Source organism: Rhinoraja longicauda, chromosome 13, assembly GCF_053455715.1.
Source record: "Rhinoraja longicauda isolate Sanriku21f chromosome 13, sRhiLon1.1, whole genome shotgun sequence".
NCBI lineage: Eukaryota > Metazoa > Chordata > Chondrichthyes > Rajiformes > Arhynchobatidae > Rhinoraja > Rhinoraja longicauda.
The window spans coordinates 51,882,889-51,910,224 of NC_135965.1; the positions used below are offsets into that span (position 1 = coordinate 51,882,889).

The following is a 27,336-nucleotide window of genomic DNA, read 5'->3' on the forward strand; positions in this document are numbered from 1 at the left end:
CCCTCTTAAATATAGCCAATGAACTGGCCTCAACTACCTTCTGTGGCAGAGAATTACACAGATTCACCACTCTCTGTGTGAAAAGAAACTTTCTCGTCTTGGTCCTAAAAGACTTCCCCCTTATCCTTAAACTGTGACCCCTTGTTCTGGACTTCCCCAACATCGGGAACAATCTTCCTGCATCGAGCCTGTCCAACCCCTTAAGAATTTTGTAAGTTTCTATAAGATCCCCCCTCAATCTTCTAAATTCCAGCGAGTACAAGCTGAGTCTATCCAGTCTTTCTTCATATGATTCTATATCATCCAACCCATCCATATCACCAGTAACCTAACATGGTCTCTTCATTCTGCTGCATTAATGATGAAAACCCATTAGCTTATTTACTTTCTTAGGCATCTGAGAATATTCGGCATGTCAACGAAAGTTCTATAGATGCACTGTGGAAACTAATGTGACAGGATGCATCTCAGTCTGATATGGCAACTGGTCTCCTCTTGACTGTCTGAATTTGCAGATTGTGGTGAATGCAGCCCAGTCCATTTCAGTCTCATCACTCCCTTCCATCCAGTCCATCTTCACAGTGCGTTGCATCAGGAAGGCTGTAAGTGATGTTAAGGATGCTTGTCACCCTGGCCATTTCCTTTACTCTCTTCTACCTCATGGGAGAAGATACGAGAGCTTGAAAGCTCAGGCATCCAAACTTAAGAGCAGCTTCCCCCCCATCCCCCCCCCCCCACCCCACTGCGATCCAAGTCCGAAACTTTTCACCTCTTTCACATCCCATTCCTCCAGCTGCTGCCAACTACTTTTAACTCTACCTCATTAGGCTATTCTGTTATTGTATAATATTCAAATATTACTTTGCAATTTTTCACTATTCTGCTGTTTTGTACTCATCGGTATATTTATTGCCGTATGTATACTGTTTACTCTGTGAACAAGGAATTTCATTGCACCCTGGCATAGATGACAATAATAAAACTCTAATCTAATGCAATAAAGTGAATGCTCTAATTGCCACACGAACTCTCTACTTTGGCTACACAATGTGCCTGTGAGGTAAAACTGTTGAGTGATGGGAAGCAAGGCAGAGTATGCGTGATTCTGATAACAAAATACGAAGTAGGATAAGCTAGGACAGGGAGTTGTGGAATTCCCACGAACACACTGTAGTTTCTCTGGCCATTGGGCTGATATTATAATGACCATATTGGTGAAGCCCTGAAAAATTAATATCTCTAATTTTCCCTCCAATATTTATCAAAGAACACCTACCAGCTGCTGCACCTCACCAGGAAATGTTATAGTGGCTGGGAATTCTCATGATCATTTTGTTTCATCTAGAATTCCAATTTAGAAATTGCTTTGTTCCCTACGGTAGATATTTTCCACTGTATAAATGGAAATAGATTGGTGGATGATGGTAGATAGAATGAACTATTTAAAAAATTGACAAAATGAGGGGGAAAATATCATCTTGAATTCAGCTGTCGTGAGAAAGGAGAAATAACCTAATAAGAAGGGTGAAAAGCAAGGAGATGACAAGTATAATTAGTTGCGACAAGATAGAGCTGTTTGCCTGTGTGATCTAAGGAAATTATGCCGAATCCCTTTCATCACATCATTTAAAAATGTGCTTCCATTCTCCTCTACCTAGCTATTTCACAAAATATACTGGAATTCCACTATCTCTCTATTGGATCAAGTGGTTGCTCTGAAAACTGGTACTATAACGTAAAGGGGTAAAAGAAAGCATTGCTGACTGGAGCCAAGATTGTAGAGATTGGCAGCATGATGATGGGGAGGAGATACACAAGGGAGATACACCATAAACTGGGTGAGGGTGGAAGGAGAGAACATTTCCAAAAAGGATACTTCGATGTACTTCAGGAGATGAATACCAGCATGAACTGGGACACGTAAAAAGTAACGAGCAGTAATAGTAATAAAACATGCAATTGAACAATCTTTGATGGACACAAAATGCTGGAGTAACTCAGCGGGTCAGGCAGCCTCTCTGGAGAAAAGGAAATAGGTGACGTTTCGGATCGAGATACTTTTTGTTTTTGATTCAATTCTTTTGCCAATCTTAAATAAATAGTCTGCCACTAAAGTAACATTACACTTTTACAGGTAATTCAAAATGCAGTTAAAGGATCTAAGAAAGAGGACTCGTTCTAGATGGATAATTGCTCTCTTTCATCATTCTGCCTTTCAAAACAAGCTGCAAAAGAAAAAGAAAATCCATCTTTGTGGTGGCAGAGAAAGCTTTTAAAGAAATACACCCACTCCTCTTAGAGACCTTTTCATCTTCCATCTGAGACTCAATTTGGAAATCCACATTATTTTAAGTGCCTGTGTTGTAGATGAACCCTTCGATCATAGAAACATAGAGAATAGGTGCAGGAGTGGGCCATTTGGCCCTTCGAGCCAGCGCCGCCATTCAATGTCACCATTGCAGATCGTCCAAAATCAGTGCCCCGTTCTGGCTTTCTCCCCATATCCCTTGATTCTCTTAGCCCTAAGAGCTAAATCTAACTCTCTCTGGAAAACAAGTACGGGTGTCAGGGGCTACAGGGAGAAGGCAGGAAAACGGGGTTAAGTGGGAAAGATAGATCAGCCATGATTGAATGGTGGAGTAGACTTGATGGACCAATTGGCCTAATTCTGCTCCTAGAACTTATGAAGTGTGATCTGCGTCATCAAATAACCCAACAGCCTTTCCAGATAAATGTTTTAAACTTCACCAGAAACCCAAGTCAGAATTTAACTGATAATTCAGCTCCAGGCTGATTGTGTTGGAAAACTGCTCCCCAGCTGTTGCATGTCTTAACAGTGAAATTAAGGCCATACGTTAAAATTAAGGTAGGTGATAGCTAGTCCTTTATCATGTTAAAAATAAAATATGTAAACATGTCAGTTATGACTATACTGTAGAAGTTCTCCAAGCGGTTCTAGGTGGCTAAAGCAATGCTCATCAATGTCAAATGTCTCCTTCATGATGCTTCTGGATGCATTAGTGCTCTCATCTTACCAGCTGTGTTTGGATTTTTTGACAGTAACCATTAGCTGTCTGAAGGAGATAAATTTTCTTGTCCAGCAGCCAACCTGTACATAATGGGCTGGTGGAATAACATAGCTTTGTGGAGTGATGGAGAATAATGAAAGCATGACTTGTACCAAGAATCTGCACATCGATCAGCTTGATGGGTTACCTGCGGTCAGAACATTAATGAAATTACTTTCATATTCAGAGTGATATTGAGAGGGAGTTGAAGCAAAGGCAACACGATAAAGCTGCAAAAGTGGACACAGAACTTATTCCTCCCACTTCACTTATTCACCGAGATAAATGTAGTTGTTCCCTCTGACAATAATGCCCTAGTGTCCTCCCTGACATAGCTATGAACAATAAACTGAGATGGCATTATTCTCGCAGCTTGGGAATAGTCTCCTCACTGAAGTGAAGGTGTCTCGATGTCAGGTTTGTGTCGGAGGGAACTGCAAATGCTGGTTTAAACCGAAGATAGACACAAAAAGCTGGAGTAACTGTGGAATAGGTGACGTTCCAGTAAAGCTGGAATAAGTGATGTTTCAGACTGAGAGTCAGGGGAAAGGAAAATGAGAGATATAGAATTTGCTGCTCTGTAGAAGTGCTTTCAAAAGACCTGATGTGAATATGCATACAGTTCTCCTCCTATCTCCATCCCACTGCTCCAATCTGCTGCGTTATTGGTTGCTTGACAGCAATCACCTACAACCCTTACCGCCCCCTCCCCCCCTCCCCTCACCCTCCAACCATCCATCACAACAGCCCTTCTTCCTGCCCACTGGAAGATTACCTACGTCTACCAATGACAGTAAGAAACACATTTAAGGCAGTAAAATATATCCTTTGTCAAATTCTTAATACAGATAACAAAAGTACATACCTTTTCCTCAGTTACTAGCTCTGCTACCCATCCCCCAGTTTTCTAATGTATTACATGTCCTTCTAGAAGCAAAGCAGCAGGTCTGTGCAATTAATTCCCACACACTAAAGAGAGCCCATGCCCTTGGGATTTGGGAAACTGCAACTCAGATCAAACCCTGCGTGTAACATCAGTCAACTGGAACCAAGTAAACTAGCAGAACAGAAATGTATCAGTAACGTTGAAGTCTTCAGAGAGGTTTCATTTGCTCTTAGCAACAAAAAGAGAAGCAAATTAAAACAATCCATGCCTTTGTATAATGTTTGTAAAATCTTTGACCACACTTTTTTTATGTGGTAGCAGGTTACAATAGCTTTATTAGAAACAATGCTATTTGGTCCACTGGGATAGGTATAAATAATAGATGGAGTTGTAAAGCAACAAGGAGCTTTGTTCAACGAGCTACAAAGAATTAATACAGACCTAGTTTCAATAATAATTCATAATACAAATCCTATTTTTGTAAAAAGAATCAAAATAATTCACTTGGCCAAAAAAGGCTTTTTTATTTAAAGTGGGGCAACCAGCATTTTACACAAAGCAGGTGTAGAGGTCACTCAGTTTAAAAACTCAGGCAATCAAAGCCAAGCAAAAAAATATACAATGTTGTAGTTATGCCAAGTTGCAGCAAAAAAATCAGCCTTCAAATCTAAGAGTACTCAGTTAACAATTCTTGTACCCGGATTACGGAAACCATGCCAAAAAATTCAAAAGTATACCAGGAGGATGTTGTATCAAACTGTAACTTAAGTAATCAAATAATGTTTATTCAAGTAAATCACAATGCTGTGGAGATTCAGAAACAGCAACTTTTATAACCACAAATATATGTAGGTACATTTCTTTGGAGTAAATGTAAGATACTTTGTATTATCAATTTATTTAGCAATAATCTATGTACCTTATTTCAGTTTTGATCTTACCCTATTAAATCCAACGAATTTTCTGGTCAGAATGGACTGGGAAAACACTGGGCTCTAATCCAGACATTAATTTTGAAGCTTGCACTTATACATCACTGCAGGCATATACGGATGCAACTGAAGAGATTGATCTATTGAGACAATCCTCTCCTCTGCCTTTGTTTCAAAGACTTTGATCACATGACCCTGACAAATGATTGCCCCCTGGGATTTGATGGTTTGTTCCTTTTTGACTGACTATTGCACATTTCTGTGGAAATCTCTGCTGCCTTAGGCGTCTTGTTTTTATTAGTTCCACCTCTCAAAGCTTTCAGTTAAAAGTGCAATTAAGCAATTAAATATTAGTTTTGGAATCATTAAATACATTTCACACACAAAGTGCAATAACAGTAGACATCATTCAATTTCTAATACAATTTAACAAAATAGCTGTTATGAACTTTATCCAAATGTTAATACTTTTCACCTTCAGTTGTTAAGTCAAGATCTAATTAATTTACTTAAAGATAGTACATTTTAAGGTGCGCATAATACGTGAATTACTTTCTAAGTTCAATTTCTGTTCAGTCATTTCTGTTTAACTGGACATATCGTTAATTATTTCCTTGAACAGTAAATATTCTACAAAATTCAACACTAAATTCAAGAAGCAGTGAGTACAGTGATCAATAGGTAATTATTAACATTAAAACCCAGACGTCGATGAATCATGCCATACATTCAATTTCCCAGCAAATGTTCCTCCTTGTTTCAATTAACTGCATGAAACGATACATCAAGAAATAAACTGTTGTTGAAATGTGACTGACTTGAAGTGGAGTAGCAGGCTCTTATTTCCTTATTGTTTTGGAAGATCAAATACACTGTGCAAGGAATTGAAAATAAAACATACCTCACTGCAGTTAAGAACATCTGTGCAGTAGCTCTCTTTTCTTCATAAGGTAGAAACGGTTAAAGTTAAAAATAAAAGCCAGACTCCACACCCGTCCACAGCAGTGCAAGTTAATTGTGAACTGCATAAGCTGTAATGTGCCGCCACAACATGCTTTCTCATTCAAACGCACAATTACTCCCCGTTGACATGCTGCAAAATAAGGAGTGGAATACCGGAATGGGGATTACATGTTTTCTTTAAATCTGGCGTTCTCTAGATAACCTTTTTGTGCTATTTACCTCCTCTAATATCTATCATGGTTCTCATTTCTAATATCTATCATGGTTCAAATTACCTCCTCAGCCTTATCAATGAATAATTTATCAACTTTGAAAATATTCAAGACATTTTAATGTTCATAAGTGATAGGAGCAGAATTAGGCCATTCGGCCCATCAAGTCCACTCCGCCATTCATTCATGGCTGATCTACCTTTCCCTCCTAACCCCATTCTCCTGTCTTCTCCCCATAATCCCTGACACTAAATTTGTATCCAATTTACATCATCTGTCTGTCAAACCAAGAGTTTATAGCTTTTTAAACAAAAGAACGAAGCTAATAGTTCTCACACCCTCCATCAAATATATTTCAGATTGGATCTGATGGGCTAGATTTTGTTTTAGACCACTAAGCATTGGTGCTAAAATAATAGAATCAGAAAATATTGCCCAGGTTCCTGAAATTGATTGTATTCTAGATCCATGCAAACAAGGATCTAAAAATTCCCTATCAGATTAATTCTGAAAAAACATCAAAAGTAGTGAATTCAGTCCTACCATTGGACATTATTTCTCTATTGACCTCGAGTAATTCTACATATGGTACATACAAAAGAAAGCTTGTTACTATCCAAAAGCTGAAATTATAAACAAAATTATATGGAATAAAAATACTTTGGTCTTTAAGTGTTGAAGACGAATGCTAGATTGTCCCATCTTCCTGGAGGAAAAGCTCCATGCAGTTTACCACATTTCTTGAATTGTTCATTTGAGTTAGGGAACCTATCATGAAAGAAATGTCTCCAACTACATCCTATCTTTGTCCCACCCCCTCTCCTGACATCAGTCTGAAGAAGGGTCTCGACCCAAAACGTCACCCATTCCTGGTGAGGAAGATGCTATGAGGTTGCAGGGTGACTTGGACAGGTTGTGTGAGTGGGCGGATTCCTGGCAGATGCAGTTTTAATGTGGATAAGTGTGAGGTTATCCACTTTGGTGGTAAGAATAGGAAGGCAGATTATTATCTGAATGGTGTCAAGTTAGGAAAAGGGGACGTACAACGTGATCTGGGTGACTTAGTGCATCAGTCACTGAAAGGAAGCATGCAGGTACAGCAGGCAGTGAAGAAAGCCAATGGAATGTTGGCCTTCATAACAAGAGGAGTTGAGTATAGGAGCAAAGAGGTCTTTCTGCAGTTGTACAGGGCCCTAGTGAGACTGCACCTGGAGAACTGTGTGCAGTTTTGGTCTCCAAATTTGAGGAAGGATATTCTTGCTATTGAGGGCGTGCAGCGTAGGTTTACTAGGTTAATTCCCGGAATGGCGGGACTGTCATATGTTCAAAGACTGGAGCGACCAGGTTTGTATACACTGGAATTTAGAAGGATGAGAGGGGATCTTATCGAAATGTATAAGATTATTAAGGGGTTGGACACGTTAGAGGCAGGAAACATGTTCCCAATGTTGGGGGAGTCCAGAACCAGGGGCCACAGTTTAAGAATAAGGGGTAGGCCATTTAGAACAGAGATGAGGAAAAACGTTTTTAGTCAGAGTTGTGAATCTGTGGAATTCTCTGCCTCAGAGGGCAGTGGAGGCCAATTCTCTGAATACATTCAAGAGAGAGCTAGATAGAGCTCTTAAGGATAGCGGAGTCAGGGGGTATGGGGAGAAAGCAGGAACGGGGTACTGATTGAGAATGATCAGCCATGATCACATTGAATGGCAGTGCTGGATCGAAGGGTCGAATGGCCTACTCCTGCACCTATTGTCTATTGTCTATTCTCTCCTGAGATGCTGCCCGATCCGCTGAGTTACTCCAGCATTTTGTGTCTACCTTCGATTTGAACCAGCACCTGGAGTTATTTTCCTACACATGAAAGAAATAAGGTGCAGCTAGTCGAGTAGCTGCTTCACTGCGCCAGGCAGGTTCAATCCTGACCTCAGGTGTTGTCTTTATGGAGTTTGCATGGTCTTCTTGACTGTTTGGGATTCGTTCAAGTGCTCTGATTGCCCCCTCATCCAAAAGATGTGCAGGTAATTGGTGAATTGGCCGTTGTAAACCATCTCCAAGAGTGGTAGAATTTAGGGAAGATGATGAGAATGAGGAGCGAATAAGAAATGAGGTAATATAGGACTTGTGGCACAAACATGATAGGCCAAAGGACCTGTTTCCATGCTGCATCACTCTATGGTTTTATGTCATTTGAACTAGAAATTAAGCCGTCTCATGATAAAATCCATCATCCGCCGACATCACATTAAAAATAAATGCAAATTTTACCTTATGGTTTGACTATAAAACACTTTGACCAGTTATATTGCTTACTAATGCATTGAAAGATTGTTTGAGTTCTGCTATGGGATGCATGTTTGAAGCTTATGGTTATGGTCAAACTATGGTTTGACTATAAAACTCTTTGACCCATTCTATTGTTTACTAATTTATTGAAAGATTGTTTGTGCTCTGGTAAATAATGCATGCTCGATGATGCAGAACATACATTCTTAAGAGAAAATAGTTTTTTTGCGTTAGTTGGGTTTTATTTTACTTTTTCACCTAGTTAGTTTTTGACTGAATGCCATGGTTTCAGTCCCACCTCCCTGGCTTCTAACTGCCCATGGCTGGATGGTTCAAAGTCTTTTACGCTCACTAATCAGCTTTCAATACACCTTCCATTTCGAATATTTCCACCAATGGGAACAAACAAATGCAGCTTTCGTCACAGTTATTAGCACAACAATAAAGTCTTTTGTTTTATTTGTGTTCACTTCGGATTTCTTGCAGCAGAAAACCTGGAACCTTTTCTATTTACATCTGAAAGAATTGCTTAGCAAACACAGCTTCCCCCAAGTTTGTTTGTTTTATACCTATACATTTACAGTTGTTCTTCAATTCATTATCTTTTATTCTAAATGTGTTCTCAGAATCAATTATAATTTTGTTTATCTCAGGCTATCCCTTACTGTTTCTATTCTGTGTTACAGCTGGTTGCTAGGAGATAAGAGCATGCGTCGAATCACCTTGCAATCTTCCTTAACCATCTTGAATGGGAATATCTGTCCAGGATCCTGAACCGGGAGAATATAAACAGATTTAAAAGAAAATTAAACACTTTGTTGGTTTCATTGATGCATTAGGTCTTTGACCATACAGTTCATTGAAAATGAAACCGCAGCTTTTTCAATAACATATTTAAAATGAAACAAGCAACCGAACATGTTGTGTTTTGTCAACCAGTATCTGCAGAACTTTTTGTAGAAAGAAACTGCAGATGCTGGTTTAAACCGAAGATAGACACAAAATGCTGGAGTAATTCAGCGGGACATGCAACATCTCTGGAGAGAATGGGTGACGTTTCGGTCTGAAGAAGGGTCTCGTCCCGAAACGTCGCCCATTCCTTGTCTCCGAAGATGCTGCCGGTCCCGCTGAGTTACTCCAGCATTTTGTGTCTATCTGCAGAACCATGTGCCTCTAAAGCAATCTTTCTCTTCACTAATCAATAATTTTTTGGAATGATGCAATATATGAACATGCTATAAAGCCACCAGTCTGAAGAATGGTCCGGATCGGAAACGCCGCTTATCCATTCCTTCCACAAATGCTGCCTGACCCGCTGAGTTCCTCCAGCACTTTATTCACAAAATGCTGGAGTAACTCAGCGGGTCAGGAGAAGGGTCTGAAGAAGGGTCTCGACCCGAAACGTCACCCATTTCTTCTCTCCTGAGATGCTGCCTGACCCGCTGAGTTACTCCAGTATTTTGTAAATAAACACCTTCGATTTGTACCAGCATCTGCAGTTATTTTCCTACTCCTCCAGCACTTTTGTTTGTTTTCCAGTATCTACAGTTCCTTGTGTTCCTGATAAATCTATCAGCAGTGCGCTCCAATATTCTCGCATTATAGAAATGTAAGTAAATGTTGGAGTAATTCGCTAAATGTAAGTAAAGCGCTCCAAAGTTAATGATTTATCATTTAGCAAGTAAAATGTGCAACAATCCGAAGTCATACACTTGCCCTTCATGCTCCACCTATCTGTGGCAGTCGGGACATCCTGCAAAGGACTCCATAGTCACCACAGAACCCACAGCAAATCACCTTGAATCCACAGCATAGGCTAAGAAGAAGACCACGTAAATGAAAAGACTGCCGATTTAAATATTGTAAAAATGTTGGAAACCAATGCCAAAAGTGGTCCCCTGCATTTTCATAATGCATTGTAATAATGAGCATGGGGATTGGCATTTTTGAGATGAATGCTGGAGTACAACGGTGTAAAACTCCAGATAGGCTGCAATTAGATTAGTCATTCGTTTAAAACACTTGATATTATTCATTTAAAACACTTGATAACATCTATTTAAAACACTTGATAACAATTTCAATTTGTCAACACTGATAACAGCTGAAGAGCTCACAGCTCAACCGATTAGTATCTAACAGCATAAACTCCAGGAATAAGAGCAAAATCCAGCTACAATTCTCTCTTCCTCTGTATCATTCATAATAATCAGAATTATTCAACTATTAAGGATACAAATTGTGACTTGGTCTTTCTGAGGAAAAAATCAAGTTGTCATTGCTAAAAGTATGTGCAAGTACCACTCTTAGTTGGACTCACCTTCATGTATTCATTTTCACACATAGATTTTTATGCATTTAGCGCTGGTCATCACTGTTGAATTTTTCATTGTTTTACCTGGATGTCAGATTGTGCTTCTTCCACCTACCACCTGAGAGGTAGTATCAAAAGCAGCGGCTGTTTGTAAAGAAAAGGCTTAGTGGGCTGGAATTGCCTTCTTCTCAATATGTTTGATAATTATCTTCTCTGGGCAACCACAGTGTTTGTTGGACAGCCTAGTATCTCCACTGTGTTATTTGCACCATATGCTGAGTGTTGGAATAGTGTTCTTTGAAGCTCTCTTACTCTGGAGCTGCAGTTTGCTGCCATTTGAACAGAATACACTGGCGTGTCATTAACTACTTCTGAAATGCATGTGCTTTGGGTGAGGGAAGCAGAAACAATCATAGATCCTCATAATGTTGCTATAAATTTAATTGATGTCTGTAATGTGTGAGACTTGCTCCAAATGTTTTTAAATATGGTCCAGACACAACATAGAACATTCAGCATAGGAGCTGGCTCTTCAGCCCCGCAATATCTGTGCCTAACATGATGTCAAGTTAAACCAGTCTCCTCTACCTGCATGTGATCCATATCCCTTCACATCCATCTGCCAATGGATCAAGGACTTCCTGACCAACCGCCCCCAGACCGTCAAAATAGGCCCTCACCTCTCCTCCACCATTACACTGAGCACCGGCTCACCACAGGGCTGTGTGTTGAGCCCCATCCTTTACTCCCTCTACACTCACGACTGCGCCCCCACCCATCCCACCAACACCATCATCAAGTTCGCGGATGACACGACTGTGGTTGGACTCATCTCAGAAGGAGATGAGACAGCCTATAGGGATGAAATCCAAAGGCTGGCAGCATGGTGTTCAGTGAACAATCTGGTCCTGAACTCCTCCAAAACAAAGGAACTTATAATTGACTTTAGAAAAACCAGTGGAGATTACGACCCACTCTACATCAATGGGGTCTGTGTGGAAAGGGTACCAGCTTTCAGGTTCCTGGGTACGCACATCGCAGAGGATCTTACCTGGTCTACCAACACCATCACCACAGTAAAGAAGGCACAGCAGAGACTCCACTTCCTGAGGATCCTCAGGAAAACCAACCTGCAGGAGAAGCTCATGTTGTCCTTCTATCGCTGCTCCATCGAGAGTGTGCTGGCATACTGTATAACCACATGGTATGCCAGCTGCTCAGAAAAGGACAGGAAGGCCCTTCAGAGGGTCATCACGACGGCCCAGAAGATCATCGGCTGCTCACTGCCCTCCCTGGAGCACCTGTTCAGCCTACGCTGCCTCAGTAGAGCAGGCAAAATAATAAAAGATCCATCCCACCCCGGCCACTGTCTGTTTGTTCATCTGCCCTCTGGTCGACGTTTCAGGTCGATCAAATCCCGAACAAACAGACTTAAGAACAGTTTTTACCCCAGGGCCATACGAGAACTGAACACTACCTTTGCACTAGGCAACACCGTTAAAAAATCTTGTACTTAATATAATTGTATTTAATTGTATTTATGTATTTATTTGTTTTTGCATTTATTGCATATATGTTTGTACGCACCGTCAGGATTGGCTATTTTTTAATTTCGTTGTACTCGTTGCAATGACAATAAATGAATATTATTATTATTATTATTTCTAAAACCCTTTTGAATGTCACTATCATATCTGCTTTCACTCTCACCCCCGGCAATGCGGATCAAGCACTTACCACTGCATAAAAGAACTTTGCCCTGCACAACTCCTATAAATTTTCTCCATCTGATATTAAAGCTATGCTCTTCAATATTTGACATTTCCACCCTGGATTATTAATATTCTTCATTTTATATTTTAGTTTCATTTAGTTTAGTTTAGAGATACAGTGCAGAAACAGGACCTTCAACCCACTGAGTCCATGCCGACCAGCGATCCGACACACACCAGGGACAATTTACAATTATACAAAGCCAATTAACCTACAAACCTGTACATCTTTGGAATGTGGGAGGAAACCGGAGATACCGGAGAAAACCCACACACGTCACGGGCAGAACATACAAACTCTGTATAGACAACACCCATAGTCAGGATCGAACCCAGGTCTCTGGTGCTGTAAGGCAGCAACTCTGCTGCTGCGCCATCGTGCCACATTGTTAAATGATCATCTCACTGGTTTGAGGAGACATGATATTTCTCATTCTTCTTGGGTTAGGACCAATCAACGATGGCATCTTTTGCTGGACCAGACCTATATTTTCATCCCTTTTCTCCTTTCTTTGTTGCCCTCGTTCTCTCAAAATCACCACCAAATATCACTCCATTATTTCCATCATCAAGATTACATCCATCCGATCATCTGAACTGGTGTTTGAGAAAGAGAGCAATGCAGGATACATAGTATCATATCATATCATATCATATATATACAGCCGGAAACAGGCCTTTTCGGCCCTCCAAGTCCGTGCCGCCCAGTGATCCCCGTACATTAACACTATCCTACACCCACTAGGGACAATTTTTTTTACATTTACCCAGCCAATTAACCTACATACCTGTACGTCTTTGGAGTGTGGGAGGAAACCGAAGATCTCGGAGTAAACCCACGCAGGTCACGGGGAGAACGTACAAACTCCTTACAGTGCAGCACCCGTAGTCAGGATCGAACCTGAGTCTCCGGCGCTGCATTCGCTGTAAAGCAGCAACTCTACCGCTGCGCTACTGTGCCCTCAAATAATGAGGAAATGACTCCTTCCTCTATTTTTCAGACCACCTTGCTCTGCTTTTAAGGCTGTGATTGACATACAGGGTTAGAATTTTTTTTTTTAATGGAGATTGATGAGGAAGTAAAATTCAGGAGCATTCAACCAATTTGGTGTTTTAAGGGAATGCAGCAGATTCCTGCAGCATGCACTTGCCCATGTCCTATAACTAAATCCTCAATGGCTTCTCACTACGGGGATAATTTGTGTTTTAATCTGTAATCTCACTTTGTCATTTGATTTAAACAAAAAACAGGAACAAATCATTTCCCTGTAATGAGATTAAGTCAACAAAGGATGCCGTCTCTGATGTATTTTTATGAGCCTTGTGGACACATATTTTCCAAGTTAGAGAGAAAATCTTTGAAACATGGTGCAGTCTGAAGGGGATGATTTCGGTGCCCAGGAGTCAAAAACATTTGTCTACCTTCAGACATTTCTACTTTACCCAAATAGTTTTTGAACCTTGATCTTGTTCTTAAAAATTGATAGGACCGGTTGGTACTTTTCTAACTTTGTCGGCACCAAATGTGGTGACACTTGTGTACTGCCTAGGATGTATGCAAAACAAAGCATTCACTGTGCCTAGGTACCCTACGTACATGTGACAATAAAGCATCATTCATTCATTCAATCGATCTGATGATGAAACTTTGCGCAGTGCCACTGCCATGTCCTTCTGATTCTCAAAACATTTCTTGAGAAACTTCCCATGATACAAACCCATGGATTTGACCTGATGGTTGTGAATTTCTCTTCTTTCTTCTTTGGATACCTGGGTTTCTGAATTGTCACAAATATGCTAGATTTGCTTCTCATGTTCTCAGCTAACATGGAATTTTAATGTCCACTGAAATACGCTGCCACCTCAAGTGGCGATGAGATACTGTTTAATATTCACTTGTAAACGAGTCAATTAGCCACCCACAGGGCACATTGAAACATTAGCAGTGGAACTGAACAAAATAAGAAACTGCTACAGTGGTCTGTAGACCATTAATCCTTCCAGTGTCACTATTCTCAGCTATGGGCTGAGATTTACCAAGCACGTCAGTCCTATTGCTGCCACCTTTCATTGTGGAAGCTAGAGCATCATCACTCAATGGAGCAGGACCTCGGGTTGCCAATGAAGCAGGAAACTATATGATTTTTTTTTAAAATCAAGCTGGCAGGATAGAGAATGAAGCATAATCTGCAGGGAGGGTGAAAAAAGAAACACTGCAGCAGGTGTCGTTGATGCATCTCCCTTAAGTGTCCTAATTTATAGTTTTCATTGAAGTAAATTTAAAGTAATTTGTACAAAGTAAATTCTTTAAATTATTTGCAAAACATAGCAGTTACAGTGTGCTTTTTGATCTTTGGTCTGATTTCTTCCGTCTTTCCCCTTTTTTTGCATGCTTCATTTTAGTTGCTTAAATGCCGCAGTGTTCTTGAGCTGTAGTTAATACTTTCTGAAGAATCTCTCATTTCACTGGAGAGAAGCAAATGGACAGATGCAGAGACATACCTGGATCAATGATCTCCCTTCATTTTCCAAATCTGTAAATCCTGACAATCCGAGAAGAACAACCACCAACAGTTAGTAAAAAAGTGTGTAAGTGAGTACAGATGTAGTGCAGGAAAATGGAAGAACTATTCCTGCGATTCAAAGGACTTTACAGAATAATTCAGGAAGCATTGTAAACATTCAGTTGCAGGGATACTAGTATTTCTCGATCATCATGAATTCTCCTTAAAGAGTTCCCGTCTATAAAAGCATACTATTCCAAACTCCAGAAAACGTTTGTTCTCTCGCGCCAAATCTGTAGCGCTATGTGTATTGCTTTACGCGCCAAGTCTGCAGCCGATAGCGCTATATTACCTTGTGCGCCAAGTTTGTGGCTAATAGCGCTTTGTTTCCAAAGGGGGGGTGGGGGGGGCCTTGCTCGGATGCAGTCCCCTGCCATTGGTTGTAGTTTGAATTTGGGAGCAGCGCTGTTGGCCAGGACCTACTGGCGGTCATTTCAATAAATGATTTTTGCCTGTATGAAGGTCATAAGGCAGTTCTTGACAAGAGGGGTTCACCGAAGGGCTGGGTTGCAATCAGCGCCACGGACGGAGGCCGAGAGAGAGGGAGGTGTGCTGCTGTAAGACGGGCCCCCACGCAGACCGAGGTAAGTATTGTTTTTGTTCTCTCTCGTGCCAATAAAACTATTTTGTAGCTTAACGGACAAATGTGCCTTTTTTCTGATCTGCTGGTCAGATCCTTGAACCTGTTCCCTTGTAACGCCTGGGAATTTGAAGCTACTAACTCTCTCCACCGCTGACCCAATGAAAACTGGCATGTGCTCAACCAATTTCCCGATTCTGAAGGCAACCATTAGTTCCTTGGTCTTGTTAACATTGAACAAGAGGTTGTTGTTGCAGCACCACTCAAGCATGTGTACATCTTACAGAAGCAAAGAACTGCAGATGCTGGTCAGTATACTTACCTTGGATGTTTTACCAAATAAATTAGTTGGGTTTCTTGTAAGTGTCTTTGTATACAGCCTTCACAGTGTACCTCAATAAATTATGTATATCATAGTTCTAGGTTAATAGTATCTTCACTCATGTAGAGGCTAATCATAAATGGAAAATACTATGGTGAAACAGCAGAGCTCATGAAGTGCAATATACAGACTTTGTTTATTGTAACAAGTCAATGTACAGTTTAGAAAAATGAACAATAATTTCTATTTCTGAATAAACCAGAAAAATAAAATAACATCTTGCATAGCAATAAATGGGTCTATGTATCTTACACAAGATAACAAATTGTGATAGTGTAATGATATTGAAAATTATACATTCAACAATTAGATTCATATCATAATTCATAAAATGTTCCTACAAAGGATTTATTTGTTTCTGAATGACTTGACCCATGAAAGTAGATTATTCAAATGGTGAAAAATATTAGAATTCTGTACATTATTTGAGACTTTTTCCAATATAGTAGGCTCTTTCCAGATGCCGTTACCTTTTTGTTGCGCCTTCAGTTCTGCTTTAAGCAATTTTGTCTGTAGCCTCCAGTACAGTTTGGGATTAGAGTGTAAGCCTTCGATTTTAACAACTCGCCCAAGACCTTTCCTCAAAATCTCTTCATTTAGGCTCACTGAGAAAATTGAACCCTTAAAGACAGAAATAACAATTAGACTACTTTTTGTTTCACACTTGCACATTTCAAAATGTTCTCTGGCTTTAATAAATAATTTCTTCAGACTTGATAATAGAGATAATAGAGGCCCACTGGTGTTGGAATTAGTATGATCTCAGTGTAAACATTAAGAAATATATACATTGAAGCACTTCAAGAGATCATGCTGTTTCAGTGGAAATATGCATTATTTTCTTAAATAAATAAATTAGTTTATAGATCATAAGGGATAGGAGTAGAATTAGGCCATTTGGCCCATCAAGTCTACTCCGCCATTCAATCATGGCTGATCTACCCTCCCTCCTAATCCCATTCTCCTGCCTTCTCCCCATAACCTCTGACACTTGTACTAATCAAGAATCTATCGATCTTTGCCTTAAAAATATCCACTGACTTGGCCTCCACAGCCTTCTGTGGCAAAGAATTCCACAGATTCACCACCAGATAAATGGTCAAAAGTGAATGGGAGGAAAGTTGCCAAAAGTTGGAAGGAAAAAGTAACCTTAATGTTCACAACGCTTCTATATGAAGAAGACCAAACATGGACGGGGAGAAACTTTGCTGAACATTTCCGTTAAGTCCACAAACAGGACCCTAATATTTGGTGGCTGACCCATTTCAAATCTCACTCTGTAAACTTTTGGGCCAGTTAGACTTGGTTTTGTAACAATTTGTGCTATTTGTACAATGTATCTGAGAGAATCTGCATAGTTACTGTAATGACAAACCCTTTTGCATGGGACATATTATAAGCAATTATTCCACAAGCATGTTATGTGAACACATAAAAAAATTCTCAATGCTATCATTTCTTTAATATTTGTTCATTTGAATGACTGGACAATTTATTTTTGAGCAAAGGTGCTTCTGAATTAACAACAGTCTGGCACTGTAGTCAGAAGTTTAAATTAATGCTGTTGCAAATTTAAAATAATTCAATTGAAACCTTAAAAAAATGTATTAACAATGCTGTGCTCTGATCCAAGATGGGCGCCCAAGCCAGGAAACTCTTTGTGTGCTAGTCACAGAAGTGGATCTGCGATCAGGCTTTACAACGGCTCCAGTATTTTAAATCTTACACTGTGGATGGCTCAATTGTAATCATGCATTGTCTTTCCGCTGACTGGTGAGCATGCAACAAAAGCTTTTCACTGTACCTTGTTACATGTGACAATAAACTAAACTCAACCCTGGGCAGCTTTAAGTTCCAACATTACAGAAGAACCTAATATTTCAGTAGCCCTCCCAGCTTTAAAAACAGCCAAGCACCATATGGATGCTTGTCATAATCTTTTTGCACCATTCTAATGAAACAAAAATAAGAAAACATTCTTCTAAAATATTATTTACCTTGTTTAATTCCACCATGCAATCAACAAAAGAATTATTCCTTCTCAGAAGTTGAAACCAAATAACGTGAGGAAATTTTACTTGCTCAGTTAACCATGTTCTGCCTTCGTCGGTCATTTGCAAGCCCGCCAGCCTAATCATCAGGAGACCATCTGATTGCCCTGAGGAAAGTGGAAGTGTTTCTTTACTAGACCAGGCAAAATAAATGAAAACATACAACACCTTCAAGCAAAACCATTTATCAGACAGGAGTTGGCTATATACATCCAAATCAGCTCTGGTTATATACTCAATGCCATGTATTCTGGTTCAAGATAACATTTGGTGGGCTGAAGGATCTGTTCCATGCTGTAATCAATCACCAATCAATGCATGTAACCATGCTCCACTTAATCCAAAAACACAACGTGCATTGCATTAAAAACGTTGAACGTTCCATTCTAGAGCCAGGACAACAGTCCAGTGCAGTGATGGTCCACTCCATTGTTAAAGCTGCTGCTTAGATATTGAGATAGCCTGAGAACATAGCTGTTAACTTTCTTAAGTGGACGCTAAAGGCTTCACAGCAATGATCTGGTGAAGGGCAGGAGATTTATCCATTATCCAGGCTAATATTTATCCGGTCATCACTGACATCTAAACATTTCCAAATCTTGTTTCATGGATGCTTGCTGCGAACAACTTGATGTTTTGTGCATGAATGCCAAATTGAAATGTATTACTGCAGTTGTAAAGTACCGCTGAAAGGATGCTATTTAAAATTAAGTTTTTATTTTGCTTTCTTTCTTTTCTGCTCTAAAACTGAGGCTAAAAATTGTATTTTAATTTCACAGAAATCAAGTTGCTTTCTTGATTTAACAATGTCCCAGAATAAAAAAATCTGCTGAAATTAACTAATATGTAGGGCATGAAAATTGGAGGCATAGGTATTAAGACAAGATTTATTAGAATGAAGGCTAAATGCAGGCTAACTAATCTTCTTCTGTCCATATGTAGTATAAAATTAAAAGAGCCAAATTGAATGTTGGACTGATACTCAGCAAATTAATAAAGATGAGGTAAAAAAATGAAAAATATGCCAAGATGGCCAATTCACCCCAAAACCCTGTTGAATAATACATTTTTTTCAGCTATACTCAACATTTTACCCACACCACCAACACGAGATCTTCGGTTTCCTCCCACACTCCAAAGATGTACAGGTATGTAGGTTAATTGGCTGGGTAAATGTAAAAATTGTCCATAGTGCGTGTAGGATAGTGTTAATGTACGGGGATCGCTGGGCGGCACGGACTTGGTGGGCCGAAAAGGCCTGTTTCCGGCTGTATATATATGATATGATATGATAGTTTAAAGAACACATTAATGTTTTGATAGTGTCAATAGTGAACCTTGAGTTGCAAGCACAGAATTGATATCGAGCATAATACAAACTCCAAGAAAGTTGAAGAAAGTCAAAAGTTGCTTCCTAAAACTTCCTTTACCAGCAAGTTTATTAATCAAGAACTTGCTGCATAGCCTTTTCCCACACTGTGCTAAGTGAACAAAGCCAATTAAAGCTACCTATCAAAGATGTTTCAACAGCAGTATCAAATAGATCAGTTATACCTACAACTGAGTTGTAAACTGAGTGATCACATCATTACAATTCAAAACTTCCAGACAAGCTTAAATCCATTGTTTACAAATTGTTTGCATAGAAACACATTGTCTAAATCCGTTCAAGTGAGTCCTTTACTGCCATTAGATTAATTTTACGCAATGTTCATTAAATATTAATATTAGCCATATTCAGTCACTTGTAGAAGACAATAAGCAATGTTTCAAATTTTATTCAGTACTTCTGCAGTTTAAACATGTTAAGTGTATGCCATTAAGTATTTACTCACATTTTCTTTGCAGAGATGAAATAAAAGGAAGGTAAATAGGAATATGTTCAATTTCTAGTCCGTTTTCTGTTACGTGATGTATTCTCCCTCGAAGCTTAATGCTTTTTTCAATAAAGTTATTAGGTATCTCCAAGACACTTGTAAATTTAGTCATCTGTTAAGATGAAGGAAAATTAACTTTCATTATTCATCAGATTGTTTTATTTTATATTCAAGTGGCTACTGTATAAAATTATAAAGCATCAATTTTTCATAATTATGTAGTGAGTGCGAGTTATAAACAAAGGTAGTTTTGTAAATGCACCAGATCATCCAGCATGTTATAAGACGATAGTAATAATGTCAGAAACGATGTGTCGCATACAGTGTGCAACTCTGTGTGGAAAATACATGCTTGCCAGATTAAAACAATAAAAGTTTGATTGCCATAAATTAAGAAATTCTACAGGAATTCAATTTGATGGGAGAGCTAGAGAAATTAAAACGTGTTACTTCGGTAGACACATGAAATTCTAGGACCACTTACTAGTCTGACGCTTTTGCCCAACATCACGATTCCGACCACTACCAGGCCTGTGGTGATGGTCTAAAAGCACAAGCGGAGAGACCAGGTGATGAGAAAAGATCCACCATTGCTGACCTGCTAAACACCCCACCTCAAATTACAAAATAGCCTTCATCACTTGCACCACCCATCTGCCAATTACACCCCATCCCTCACCTCTATAAGGTCTTAAGGGATTGGACATGCTAGATGCAGGAAAAATGTTCCTGGTGTTGGGGGAGTCCAGAACCAGGGGGGGTCACAATTTAAGAATAAAGGGTAGGTCAATTAGGAATGAGATGAGGAAAAACGTTTTCACCCAGAGAGTTGTGAATCTTTGGAATTCTCTGCCACAGAAGGCAGTGGAGGCCAATTCACTGGACGTTTTCAAAAAAGAGTTAGATATAGCTCTTACGGCTAACAGAATCAAGCGATATGAGGAGAAAGAAGGAACGGGGTACTGATTTTGGATGGTCAACCATGATCATACTGAATGGCGGTGCTGCCTCGAAAGTCCGAATGGCCTGCTCCTGCACCTATTTTCTATGGTCAAACCCTCTTCTCCCATCAGGCTGCTGATACTGAAGTTTTAAAATGCATATCTCCAGATTCAGGAACAATTTATTTCCAGCTGTTGTCAAGCAACTGAACAGCCCTCTCAACTACCTCACTGGAGACCTTTGAAACTTTCCTTAATTATACATTATTGGGTTTCAATGTTATATCTTTTCTAAATGCTGTACCCTTTATACTTTATCATTGCACTGTGGACAGTTTTATTGATTGTACTTATGTACAGACTTTTCAGGAAAAAAGTTTTCACTGTATCTCAGTACACATGACAATGTCCCAACACCAACTCTCTTTATCAGTTTTCCCACCCCCCACTCCATTAGACTGAAATGTCACCTGTTGTCACATCAATCCAGTGCAGGTGCCACATATCCCATTTGACTACATAGTACCCAGTCTGTATAAGACCATAAGACGTCGGAGCAGAATTAGGCCGTTCGGCCCATCGGCTCTGCTATTCCATCATGACATGGCTGATCTATTTTCCCTCTCAACCCTTCTCATGCCTTTGACGCCTTCAACCTTCAAATGAAAGAATGCAACGTGAAAACTTCTATAATCATAATGTCCAGCTTTTTAAAATGTTTTATAAACTTGGAGCATTGTCTTTCACTTTGCTGTGAGGCAATTTAAAACATTTTATGACCATTTTGGGGGAAATTATTACTGAGGAAAGGAGGATTCCCTCCACAGATGCTGCCCGACCGCTGAGTTCCTCCGGCACTTTTTGTGTTTATTGTACAAATAACTCCCCCCCCCAGTCCCCCCCCAGTCCCCCCCCAGTCCCCCTCACGGCGGTGCCGCCATTTTACAGCAGCTCGACCTCTACAGGAAGATGAAGAGTTCCCCCTCGTACCCGCACGGCTTGAAGGTGCTCGTCCACAAACTGCACGGCGCTACCCAGGGCGGAGCCGATGGCGTTGGAGCCGCGGTCAGACATGTCTTGTCTCCACCCGCGGGCGGGAAGCGATGGACAACCGCCACGGCGCTCGTCCGCGCGCTCCCGACTACTCCCCCCCCCCCCCTTCCACACGCTCGCTCCCGACTACTCCCCCCCCCCCCCCTCCACGCGCTCGCTCCCGACTACTCCCCCCCCCCCTCCACGCGCTCGCTCCCGACTACTCCCCCCCCCCCTCCACGCGCTCGCTCCCGACTACTCCCCCCCCCTCCACGCGCTCGCTCCCGACAACTCCCCCCCGCGCGAGCTCGCTCCCGACTACTCCCCCCCCCCTCCACGCGCTCGCTCCCGACTACTCCCCCCTCCCTCCCGCGCGCGCTCGCTCCCGACTACTCCCCCCTCCCTCCCGCGCGCTCGCTCCCGACTCCTCCCCCCCGCGCGCGCTCGCTCCCGACTATTCCCCCCACCCGCTCGCGCTCGCTCCCGACTACTCCCCCCCTCCCTCCCGCGCGCGCTCGCTCCCGGCTACTGCCCCCCCTCCACGCGCTCGCTCCCGACTACTCCCCCCCTCCACGCGCTCGCTCCCGACTACTTCCCCCGCGCGCGCTCGCTCCTGACTATTCCTCCCCCCGCGCGCGCTCGCTCCCGACTACTCCCCTCCCCCCGCGCGCGCTCGCTCGCTCCCGACTACTCCCGCCCCCGCTCGCTCCCTACTACTCCCCCCGCGCGCGCTCGCTCCCGACTACGCCCCCTTGCGCGCTCGCTCCCGACTACTTCCCCCTCCACGCGCTCGCTCCCGACTACTCCCCCCCACGCACGCTCGCTCCCGACTATTCCCCCGCGCGCGCTCGCTCCCGACTACTCCCCTCGCGCGCTCGCTCCCGACTACTCCCCCCTCCACGCGCTCGCTCCCGACTACTCCCCCGCTCCACGCGCTCGCTCCCGACTACTCCCCCCCTCCACACGCTCGCTCCCGACTACTCCCCCCTCCAAGCGCTCGCTCCCGACTACTTCCCCCTCCCTCCCGCGCGCGCGCTCGCTCCCGACTACTCCCCCACCCCACCCCCACGTGCGCACTCGCTCCCGACTACTCCTCCACCCCACCCCCACGTGCGCGCTCGCTCCCGACTACTCCCCCACCCCACCCCCACGTGCGAGCGAGCTCCCGCCCGATCCCGCGCCCCTCGACCAGGGCTCTCGCTGATTGGTCACCCTCTCCACGTCATCACAAGGGGGTTGGGCGGGGCTTCCAGTTCCCACTATAAATAGCCGTCACAAAGGCAGAGCGACACAATTTGACAGAGCATCTTTGGGTCCTTCCGCTGCTGGGCATGGGGGGCAGGGTGTGGTGGAGACCCCCCTCCAAATAAGGGATTCTGTGTAAAATTGGAAATGAATATCTGCTTTGAATGTGTAACCTCCGGAAATGACGGATGGAGTTGTTGAAAAGAAGATGTTTTGTAAATATTTGTTACTTGAATAAAGTATTTTTTGATATTAAAAAAAAGCAGCCCCGTCAGCCCAAATTGCCCTGCACTCTACACGAGTACCACCTGCCCGCGTTTACTCCAGACTAAAGATACTAGAGGAGCAAGATGGACCACTCCGTCGAAATCGCCTGTACTGAAGTGCAGTACGCAAAGGAGCGTAACGGCCGCCATTTTAGTAAGCAAAACCCGCCGTTCTCTCTGCCTCTTGCAGTGTAATCAGTGTTTTGGGGGAACATTATGTGTGATGATACCATAAAAATGCAGAATATATCTCATCTATCAATTCACAGATTTTTGTTATTTTTCTTTTTAAATGTTTCTGCAAGTTTCTGCTTACTCAAATGGCGCCGTGGCATAATCTTGCTCAGCTCTATTATCTTTGGTCCAGACCCCTCGAAACACGTCTAATCCATGTACCTGTCTAACTGCTTCTTAAACATTGGGCTGGTCCCTGCACCAACTACCTCCTCTGGCAGCTTGTTCCATACTCCCCCCACCCTTTGTGTGAAAAAGTTACCCTTCAGATTCCTATTAAATCTTTTTCCCTTCACCTTAAATCTATGTCCCCTGGTTCTCGATTCAGCTACTCTGGGCAAGGGACTACCCGATCTATTCCTCTCATGATTTTACACACCTCTATAAGATCACCCCTCATCCTTCTACGCTCCAAGGAATCGAGTCCCAGCCTACTCAACTTCTCCCTATAGCTCAGTCCCTCTAGTCCTGACATCTTCAAAAATCTTCTCTGTACCCTTTCCAGCTTGACAAAATCTTCCCTATAACATGGTGCCCAGAACTGAACACAACTCTAAATGCAGCCTCACCAATGTCATACAACTGCAACATGACCTCCCAACTTCTGCACAATACTCTGACTGATGAAGGCCAGTGTAACAAAAGCCTTTTTGACCACCCTATCTACCTGCGACTCCATCTGCTCTACAACCCTCCCTAAAGCCCTACCATTCACTGTGTTGGTACTGCCCATGTTAGACTTCCCAAAATACAACTCGCATTTCTCTGTATCAGCCATCATTCCATCAACCATTCCTCAGCCCACCTGGCCAATCGATCAAGATACCACTGCAATTTTTCACAACCATCTTCACTATCTGCAAAACCATCCACTTTTGTATTAATCAAACAAAGATAGACAGAAAATGCTGGAGTAACTCAGCGGGACAGGCAGCATATCTGGAGAGAAGGAATGGGTGATGTTTCAGGTTGAGACATCTTCAGTGCTGGAAGAACCCACACAGTAACAGTAAAGGAATACACAGTAAACTGATGACAATTTATCCTTGTCTTTACTTTTATTTATAGTGAATGATCTCATGCTATCCACTTTGCTGCTGTAACGCTGTAAATTTCCCCAGTGTGGGACGAATAAAGGAATATATTATCTGTGAGGGAAATAATTTAAGAGTAGCATGGTTGTTTCGTGTTAAAATAGGTGCTAACGCAACTGAGTACGATACTTATGTATTGGAAGGAACTGTCGATGCTGGTTTATACAGAAGATAGATAAAATGCTGGAGTAACTTAGCGGGTCAAGCAGCATCACTGGCGAAAAAGGATGGGTGACATTTCAGGGTCTGAAGAAGGGTTCGACCCGAAACATCACTGATCCTTTTTCTCCAGTCATGCTGCCTGACCTGCTGAGTTATTCCATCACTTTGTGTCTACCAATGAGCATGATACTGTTGAATGTACAGACATTGGGAATGTACAACAATGTTTTTGTACTTTTTGTTTTATATATATATTTATTCTAAATAAAATGTAATTTTGAAAATTTAAAGTCCGTCCTGACCCTCCACAGAAGCTGCCTGACCCACAGAGTTCATCCAGCACTGTGTTTTGGTCAAGATTTCAATGTCTGCAGTTCCATGCGTTGAGTTAGATACAACATGGAAGCAGGCCCTTCATCCCACCGAGTCAACACTAACTTCCTACACACTACCATTTCCCCCCACAGAGGTCTCTATAAATATTGGTAATTGTGCAAGGGAGGATATTCAGGCAAAAAAAAAGTACAAGTTTAACAGTATAACAGCCCTACCCACTGTTCCTTTCCCTCTGGCCTTACATTTCACTCCTCCTCTCTCCTATCTAACACCCCTTTGTCTCCTTTTCATCTCTAGCCTGTCCACCATCTGGCAATTAATCCCCCTTCACCTATATCTACCTATCATTTTTCAGGCTTTGACCTGACCTCCCACCCTACTACACTCAGTCTGAAGGGTCCCGACTTGAAACGTCATCATGAAGAACAAGATGCCAGTAAATTAATTGCTAAATACAGCAGAAAATATTTAGCTACTGAACACTAAATTTAATCTGACTCCTATATTTTCAAAAGGATCCTCCTTTGGAACATATACAAGCATGAACCTGAAGAAGCCTGCCCATGCCAATGGTAAAATCATTCAAAAAGTTCCTTTCATTAAGTTGGAAAGAATGCAGAAGAGATGCACCAGGATGTTACCCAGGTGGAGAAATTGAATAGGCTATGACATTTTTTCTTTGAAGTGTAGGAGGCCAAAGGGTGATCTTATTGAGATAATCTTTTTTCCCCCCAAAGGTAGAGGATTCTGAAACTGGAGACCCTAGGCTTAAGGCAAGAAGAGAATGATTTAAGAGGAACCTCAGGGGCAATTTTTTTCTCTCAGAGGGTAGTCTGTATATGATACAATTGCCATAGGAAATTATAGAAGTGGACAAAATCAAAATCACAATCATCTACCTCTTTGATGACCCTTGGACTATCCTTGATCGGACTTTGCTGACTTTACCTTGCACTAAACGTTGTTCCCTTACGTATCTATCCATTGTAAATGGGTCGATTGTAATCATGTATTGTCTATCTGCTGACTGGTTAACACACAACAAAAATCTTTTTACTGTACCTCTGTATACTTGACGTCACTGCTTTCTCGTATAATCGTCTTTAAAGAATATCAAATGAATTTAGAAAGTTTCTAGCAATTGCCTACAATTGGTTGTGAAGTTAACTAACTTTCAAAATCAATCACAAACATGCAAAATAAAAATATTTAAATTGTTGAGAATGCATCAATGCATCCCAGTAAATTGAGTAAAGGTCCATCACTGATTTGCATGACACCCTTGGTTCCAGAGCCTTGCTGGATTATCCGTTTTGCCGGTTCAGAGGTTGCAGCCTCAGAGGAGTTGAACGGGTACAGGGACAGTCGGCCGAGATACCGGCCTGCACAGTCCGCTATGGGAACGGATCTGCCAGCTCCTTCAGGGCCAGCGTTCCAGCCGCAGGGGGCAAATCGACCTGCCGATTGACCACAGAAGACACGAGGTCAAGATCGGCACCACATTTTCGGGGAGACCTCTGGGGGGGGGGGGGGGGGGCGGTGAATTTCAAGGATCCTCGTAATTTTGTCCGGTTTAAAAGGAGGTGCTGGACCACCAGTTGCTGGAAAATTAGTGGTGGAGCTGTATATACTGAATAAACTCAAAGTTCATAATTGCAGTCAACTCGGGCAAAAGATTAGAAATGTCACCAACAGAAATGGAGATCAATAACAAATTCTGAAGAAGGGTCTCGACCCGAAACGTCACCCATTCCTTCTCTCCTGAGATGCTGCCTGACCTGCTGAGTTACTCCAGCATTTTGTGAATAAATACCTTCGATTTGTACCAGCATCTGCAGTTATTTTCTTACAATAACAAAAGGAGTTTTTTTTCACCCCATGAAGAATTTTGAGTAGGTTTTTGGAAAGCAAAATACCACCTGGAGCTATGTTGGATATTAATTACAGATCCATGTTATTTAACACTGTAATTCTCCTAAGGCAATAAACATTGTTGCTACAGGAAAAACCTACCACCAAGTCTGAAGAGTTTAAATGGTAGTACAAAAATTTAAAAAACATGAATCTCTGTGGTAATAACTAGAACAAAGTGAATATCAGATTAATGAATAGAATAATTCAAGATGTTTTAAGTTTTGTTTT

General features: G+C 41.7%; 2 protein-coding genes across 3 annotated transcripts in view; both read right to left on the reverse strand.

Annotated features, from left to right (window-relative positions):
- plch1 (phospholipase C, eta 1) overlaps window positions 1–5,885 on the reverse strand; it is a 75,491-nt gene extending 69,606 nt beyond the window's left edge. For both annotated transcript variants that reach the window (XM_078410972.1, XM_078410970.1), the window contains exon 1: window positions 5,788–5,885. The gene's annotated coding sequence lies outside the window, so the exon portion shown is untranslated. The remainder of the gene's footprint in view (window positions 1–5,787) is intronic.
- Window positions 5,886–16,090: 10,205 nt separating this feature from the next.
- c18h3orf33 (c18h3orf33 homolog (H. sapiens)) lies at window positions 16,091–21,969 on the reverse strand. Its single transcript, XM_078410103.1, has 5 exons — window positions 21,816–21,969; window positions 20,369–20,428; window positions 19,843–19,996; window positions 17,954–18,114; window positions 16,091–16,577 (listed from the first exon to the last, which is right to left on the reverse strand). Exons 1-5 carry the CDS (start codon window positions 21,897–21,899, stop codon window positions 16,305–16,307), a joined length of 732 nt encoding a protein of 243 aa, XP_078266229.1. The 5' UTR covers window positions 21,900–21,969; the 3' UTR covers window positions 16,091–16,304.
- Between the last annotated feature and the right edge of the window lie 5,367 nt (window positions 21,970–27,336).

Coding starts and splice junctions, on each gene's coding strand:
- c18h3orf33 (XM_078410103.1), bottom strand. CDS start 21,899: ATGTCTGACCGCGGCTCCAACGCCATCGGCTCCGCCCTGGGTAGCGCC. Junction 20,429..21,815: donor AGCACCTTCAAGCCGTGCGG/GTACGAGGGGGA, acceptor TTGTGCTTTTAG/ACCATCACCACAGGCCTGGT. Junction 16,578..17,953: donor GCATGGTGGAATTAAACAAG/GTAAATAATATT, acceptor TCTGTCTTTAAG/GGTTCAATTTTCTCAGTGAG.